The sequence below is a fragment of the Medicago sativa genome, chromosome 1 (genome assembly GCF_051527215.1).
Source record: "Medicago sativa cultivar Bolivia chromosome 1, Bolivia_mono, whole genome shotgun sequence".
Taxonomy (NCBI): domain Eukaryota; kingdom Viridiplantae; phylum Streptophyta; class Magnoliopsida; order Fabales; family Fabaceae; genus Medicago; species Medicago sativa.
This window is the reverse complement of record NC_140749.1, coordinates 62,853,387-62,859,678: the sequence shown is the minus strand read 5'-3', so window position 1 is coordinate 62,859,678 and position 6,292 is coordinate 62,853,387. Positions and strand designations below refer to the sequence as shown.

Here is a 6,292-nt window from a genome sequence, read left to right as displayed (position 1 = left end):
TTTAGACTTTCCCATGTTAAATGCCACCCTCTTTTAATGTCTTGAATTACATTAAAGAATTAAACAAGAAAGTTATGATTTTTTTTTCTTTTTAAAAAAAAAAGCAACAATAAAGGCACTGTAACTGTGTAATGAAATCAAAATTTGAGTCAGAAATAATACTCGATTTTATCAATCAAGGCGGTATATCTTTGCTGATTTAAATCATTAATTTAAAAAACAATTAAATCACATACAAATAAAAACATGAACCATATTTGACCATATTAAAAAATTTATTTTAATATTATTTACTAAAGTCATAATTGATTTTTTTGTTTGTTGCAATAATCAGAATTAATTCAGCAATTGAATGGCATCAATCAGAATTAGTGATCTTGATTCCATCCATGTCAACGTGCATATATAGAGGAAATAAATGGATTGTTAAGAGAAGTCAAAGCCAGGTTATTCTACAAGGATTTTTACGAGAAAGAATGGAAGAAATTTTTGGTTAAGATTTAAATTTCATTCTTATTAAGGTATGTATATATTGTTTGAAACGTACTAAAGAAATTATTGAAATAATCAAAATCAATAAATATTAATAATGATAATTTAAAGTTTTTTGTAAAAAAAATGTTTTTTGTCAAACAAAAAAAAATAAGGTTTGAAGTTTCCTCGGCAGTTAACTGCAACCGGTTTCTAAGTTCCTCGACAGTTAACTGCCGAGGGGTATTTTGGTATTTTACTGGTGTGTTTCAGCCTATTAAACGTGTATACAACAATTTTCAAAGAAAAAACAGTGATGTAGTAAAAAAAAAAAAACAGAGGATTTTTACTTCTCAATTCCACCAACTTAAGTCAAAAAAGTCAGGAGAAAACTACGTAAGCTTGCGTTTTTGAAGAAAGTGCAACATCACTCTCAATGGTTGATTCCACACCTCCAACTGCAACCATTTCTTCCAATGGCACCCCCACTTCTTCTAGTTTCCGACGAACGGTTGTTTACTCACTTTCCCCTTCACTCTCATCCTTCTTATTCTTATCTCTATCATCTCACTTCTTTTTTTTTTCTTTTCCTTTCTAGGTTACTTTATACGATTGGTGGCTCGTTAAATCATCTCAAGGAAACCGTTTAGCCATCTCTGGCATCTCATCCAGAAAGTAAGGGTTTTCACTTTTCTTACATTCATTGTTTCGCTATTAAAGTCTAAGTCTAGCTCATGTCTAAATTGTTAGGTTAGAGTTCCATCTAGGACCTCACAGTGTGTGTGCGAGTTTCAGTAATACTAAAACAATTATTGTTTGTATGTTTTAAGTTAGATGAAAACTTGGCTTAGGTTTTTGAAGCTAATGCAAAAGCAGAAGTCACATACTTCTGATTTTACTGAAATAAAATTATCATTTTTGAGTCGGTGAGCATAACTCACTTGGTAGGGACAATGCATTGCAATATGCAGGGGCTGAGATTCGAACCCCGGATTCTCCACTTATTCACTTTAAGTTGCCTGCTTAACAATTTTTCTTTTTTTTACCATGTTTGACAATGGTAAAATAAAGCTTCAATATGCAAACGGTCACCGCAGCAGATATCAAGAGTTTGATTTTAGTCCTTCTACAAATATTTTTTTTATTTTAGTCCTTGCAAATTTTTTTTTTTTTTACTTTTGGTCCTTATTGTTTTGTTTTAATAATAATTGTGAAATTCATTCATATTAGAATATTCGATTTGTGTCTCTCAAAAGAAGGACTAAAATGAATATTAGAGGGACCAACTTCAATATGAACAGATTTTGCAAGGACTAAGACAATACACCAAGTGCCAAAATCAAACGGTGCTAAATTTGCAAGGACTAAAAATTAAAAATAAATTACAGGGACTTAAAGCATATCTAAATCTAAAATCAATTATAATAGTTTTGTTGCCCTTGTCACCACTAACTCAGCATTGTGACACTTCAGCAGAAATGGTGACTAACAGTTAGCAGTTTGTTGGCTGTTTTTCAGCAGTTAGTTAGCTAGTCTCTACTGTTAGCTTGCACTGCAAGTTTCCTTTTCATGTATAAATGCTAGTGTGTATTCATTCTCTCATTTAGATCATTCAATACAAGATGATTCTCTCTCAATTACTATCATAAGAGGTTTCTAACGTTTTAAAAAAATACATACTTTATGTTGTAAATCAGGGAAGAAGCAGTTCAGTTTTTTGTTTCCACTCCTATTATCAAAAGATATGATGTGTTTTCCCTTGAGACTGCCGATGGTATATATGTTATCACTAGGGGTTTCATGAACGAGCAGCGCACGCTGGAAAATGGTTTTACTCCTCAGGTTTGTTGTAATAAGTGTCAATGTCTTTCGTGGTTGGTTTTGCAAGACGTTATTTATAATGATATTTGTTCCTTATTTTATGACGTTGAGTTTGAGTGCTAACTGTGATGGATTTTTGTTTTTTTTGCCTACTTTATGGTTAGATTTCAAAGAATTTTTTATATGGTTTTCCTCCAAACTGGGAAAGCTATGCTCTAGAATGCACCGGAGAAGGATCTGAAGCTGATATTGATTCGGCCAATGCTGTTCCGGATAGTGTATCTGCAATTTGTCAAGAAATCTTGTTTGATGGTAAGTATTTTGGTGATGTTTGTTAATTATTCGTGTCCATGTCGTATAAATGTTTTGACGATTATCTCTTTAGTCTCGATATATAAGTCGTTGGTTTTAATTGTTGTTGCAGGTGAGGAAAATTTCATTCCTACTTCGTTGGTGTTGCCTGACGAGGCCCTGGGAAAATGCAAGAAACCATTCGGTACAAAAGAATGCAAAGCCTCAAAGGAGATGAGTGGGGTTGATGTTACTTATGGTAGTGGCAAAAATAGACATGGTACCAGGTTACGTGCTATTAATGTTTGTCAGCGGAAGCAGCAGCCTGCATCTGGAGGCCATCGTAGGCATCCAAATAAAAAACAGAGCTCTACCTCAACAGAAGTGGAAACTCGTGATTCGGATACTGCTATTTCTGAAAATGTATCAGTAAATCATCCAGAAATATCATCTGATGGTAAATATTTAGACATGTTCGTAAATGATTCGTATGTATGTTTCTTCATGTTTCATTTGTTTAATGTATTATCATTTTCTATATATATATATATATATATATATATATATATATATATATATATATATATATATATATATATATATATATATATATATATATCTTAATATTTTAAATTTTGTTGCAGCTGTAGAGAAGTCTTTTCCTACTTCTTTGGTATCACCGGATAAGACCACGGGAGATTGCAATAAGGCATTCCTCGAAGATGAACGGGACATGTCAATTAAGACGGGTGAGGTCAATGTTGTTCATGGTAGTGGCAGGAATAGACGTAGTGCCCGGTTGCATAATGTTAAACTCTGCCAGAAGACACAGCCTGTTACCGGAGATCCGGCAACACATCCTGATAAAGACCAGATCTCCGCCTTACCAGCCTTGGAAAAGAGTGATGGAGGACTGGAAAGTCTTATGACACCCATTCAGTCACAAAAGGGAATAGTAAACACATTGTCTGGGCAGGTTACTAATAAATTCAGATCCAGAATTCCCAAAACTTTTTCAGCGAAGACTGGAGGTTGTTATAAGAGAAAAAGGGTGACAGTTGAAACAGAAGCAGTCGGACCTAAGAGAAAAAATATTAAACCCGCATCTTCTGTAAAATCTCCACAAGGAAGGGATACAAGTCACTCGAACAAGGGAAGCACACAGAGATTGTCCTCAGTTTCTCCAGAGTCATTGGGTCTCAAAAAATCAAGATCTGGTAAATTTTCCAATCATTGTCAATTCATGAAGGAACACATCATATTTTGTAATTGATAATATATACACTCTATTTGCCTCTCATGAACTGTCATTCATGTTGTCCAACACTTCTCACCCAATGCCACTGTTAGCATTTTTGTATATGGTAATTTGAAAAGCCATTTACTTCACTCTATTCTTTATGTTTGGGTTATTTTGTAGGAAGGTGGCTTCTACCTCGCTTAGAGTTTTGGCGCAATCAAACACCTATTTATAATATGGTATGTGATATCTTCATTTGGTAGTGCTTATTTTTCCCAGCTGCCATTATTAGATATCATATGCATACCATTTTATTTATATCTAGGATTTATTTTCTCTTTAAGGTGGGTAAGATAAACAAAGGGTGAAGATTTACAATCTATAATCTTTTAACTGGTTCTTTTTACATTTGACCACCCAGGACCGCGAGATTATAGAAATTCAGGAAGGCTAGTCTTTTATATCACCTTTTAGAGGCTCTTCACCATCATTGGGCTGGTATATATTTCTTTGTTGAGAAACATTTTCAAGTAAATTTTTTTTATCAGAACTATCATGTGGAATGACATTTTCTTAATTCGTTGAACTATCTCAGCTCAACTAACCTAACTAATTCTCTCTAACCTTGTTACAGGTCTGTAAAAAATGAGCGGAAGAAAAGAGTTTGTACTGAGAGCAAATGCAGAAGTTATAAATAGTGAAGACTGAAGTCTGAAGTGTGCAAGGGAGATAATTAATTAGGGTAGATTACAACCGAACATACAAATGGTATATGATTAACATGGCGGAGATTTAGGCATAATGGAGATGTGAGTAGGTAGCTAGGTGTATGTAAGAAAAATGGAGTAGAGCCATTGCAGATCCTTGCTGTTCAGTCTCTCTTTTCCTTTCTATCTTGTGTTTTGTTCTTGATTCTAGAGGATTCTCTTCCACCGTATGGAGCTGAGCTCCCTTGGTTAGATAAATTACACTCTTTGATCTTTAGTTTATATCATTTGCCTGATCTGTATATTGCTATTATGTTGTTGCTCGTGCTATTTGTAGAAAGTGGAGCTTAATCCCAGAAAAAGTTAATAATGCAGTAGAGAACTAAGATAAAACTTAAGAGGTAGGAGGAGCAACCAATAGTGTCTTCATAAAACTGATACCACCATTTAATGCACAATCAACTATCAACTAACAAAAGCAACATGTTTTCCTTTTCTATCAAAACTAAAGTTTAAAAGAAAAAGAAAATAGTTGCAGCTGGTAGGGCTGTGCAGAAACACTAGTGACCACAGCCATCTTCAAAAGCCTGTTGAACCGGTTTAACAAGTTTTCTTTTGGTATCAAAACTAAAATTTATATGTATATTATTCAATTTCGTGTTGAGCGAAAGAGGGATATTGTTGAGCTGATTTGTTCTGGGTTTTAATCGAGGCTGTTATAGAAACTGTGATGAGTGAATGTCATTGCCAATAATGATGAATATGTATTGGATGTAGCAAACAAGATTGGGATCATCTAATTCTAAGGTAGCACCTGGATGTTAGCCAGTTCTATCATCTATGGTTGTCATTGAAGGAAACTTTTGGAAAAGGGTTAAGTTCTACATTTTGTACTTTGTTGTTTTCCATATTTTGTTTCAATTGATGACACTTATCAGACCTTATGTTTCAATTTTGACTCGAGTTTTACTTAAGTTGACGATTGAGTAACTTCCTGGTTAAATGATGCCTCACATTAAACATGATACACAAATCTTGACTTGTTAGAAAGACTGATTGAGCTTTCTGATCGATCCACCAAGCTACTGCTATTTTAAATAAGAATGACTTGGTGTGGAATTCTTGATATTATTTTTTTCGTTATTTAAAAAAATTTCAACTAATTTGTGAATGCGTTGGAATAATTCCTTAATTGCTGAATGTGTTGGAATGATTCATGACATGTTTTAGTGATTTTTTTCATTTCACTTTTATGTTTGTTTTAAAAGAATAATTCTACATTCCTCTCAAAAAAGGAAAAAGCTACACTGATAATATTATAAAAAAAAATGTATAGAAATTAAATACAATCTTACTAATAAATAATGCATTGCGTATTTTACTGTTTTTTTAAGTCTAAAAAAATAAGTAATGTTTATGTATTATTTTCTTTTTTAAAACCCTAAATTGGTATTAAAGCCTATTGATTTAGGTCACACACGATTTATACATGCACCAAACCTAACAGTGATAAGCGTATTGAGAAAAACTCATGTCTCACGTTAAAAAGATATGACTCTTGGTTCATAATGAATTAGATCTCCTTTATTTTGAGATACTAGTTGGAGATGAAGACCGAATTAAAGAGCGGTCTTAAGAAGTGTGTGACGTTTTGTCGTGGTGTGAGGTTCAATATTAAATAATAGTTAAAGTTAAAAGGCATACATAAACTATCTGACATTCTTATGTCAATGATATTAAAGAAGTACTAATTAAAATTGGT

The 6,292-nt window shown here is 33.2% G+C and overlaps 1 protein-coding gene across 2 annotated transcripts; it reads left to right on the top strand.

Moving 5' to 3' along the window:
- The first annotated feature begins 334 nt into the window (after positions 1 to 334).
- Positions 335 to 4,812, top strand: LOC146956220 (kinetochore-associated protein KNL-2 homolog). 2 transcript variants are annotated; one of them, XM_085727679.1, is made up of 9 exons: positions 335 to 982; positions 1,070 to 1,146; positions 2,169 to 2,313; positions 2,457 to 2,604; positions 2,717 to 3,040; positions 3,228 to 3,800; positions 4,004 to 4,062; positions 4,245 to 4,321; positions 4,458 to 4,812. In XM_085727679.1, exons 1-8 carry the CDS (start codon positions 908 to 910, stop codon positions 4,275 to 4,277), a joined length of 1,434 nt encoding a protein of 477 aa, XP_085583805.1. In that variant the 5' UTR covers positions 335 to 907; the 3' UTR covers positions 4,278 to 4,321; positions 4,458 to 4,812. The 2 variants fall into 2 exon arrangements, 1 of the variants encoding a protein (XP_085583805.1); XR_015019800.1 differs by having other exon boundaries at positions 817 to 982; positions 4,245 to 4,353.
- The last annotated feature ends 1,480 nt before the right edge of the window (positions 4,813 to 6,292 follow it).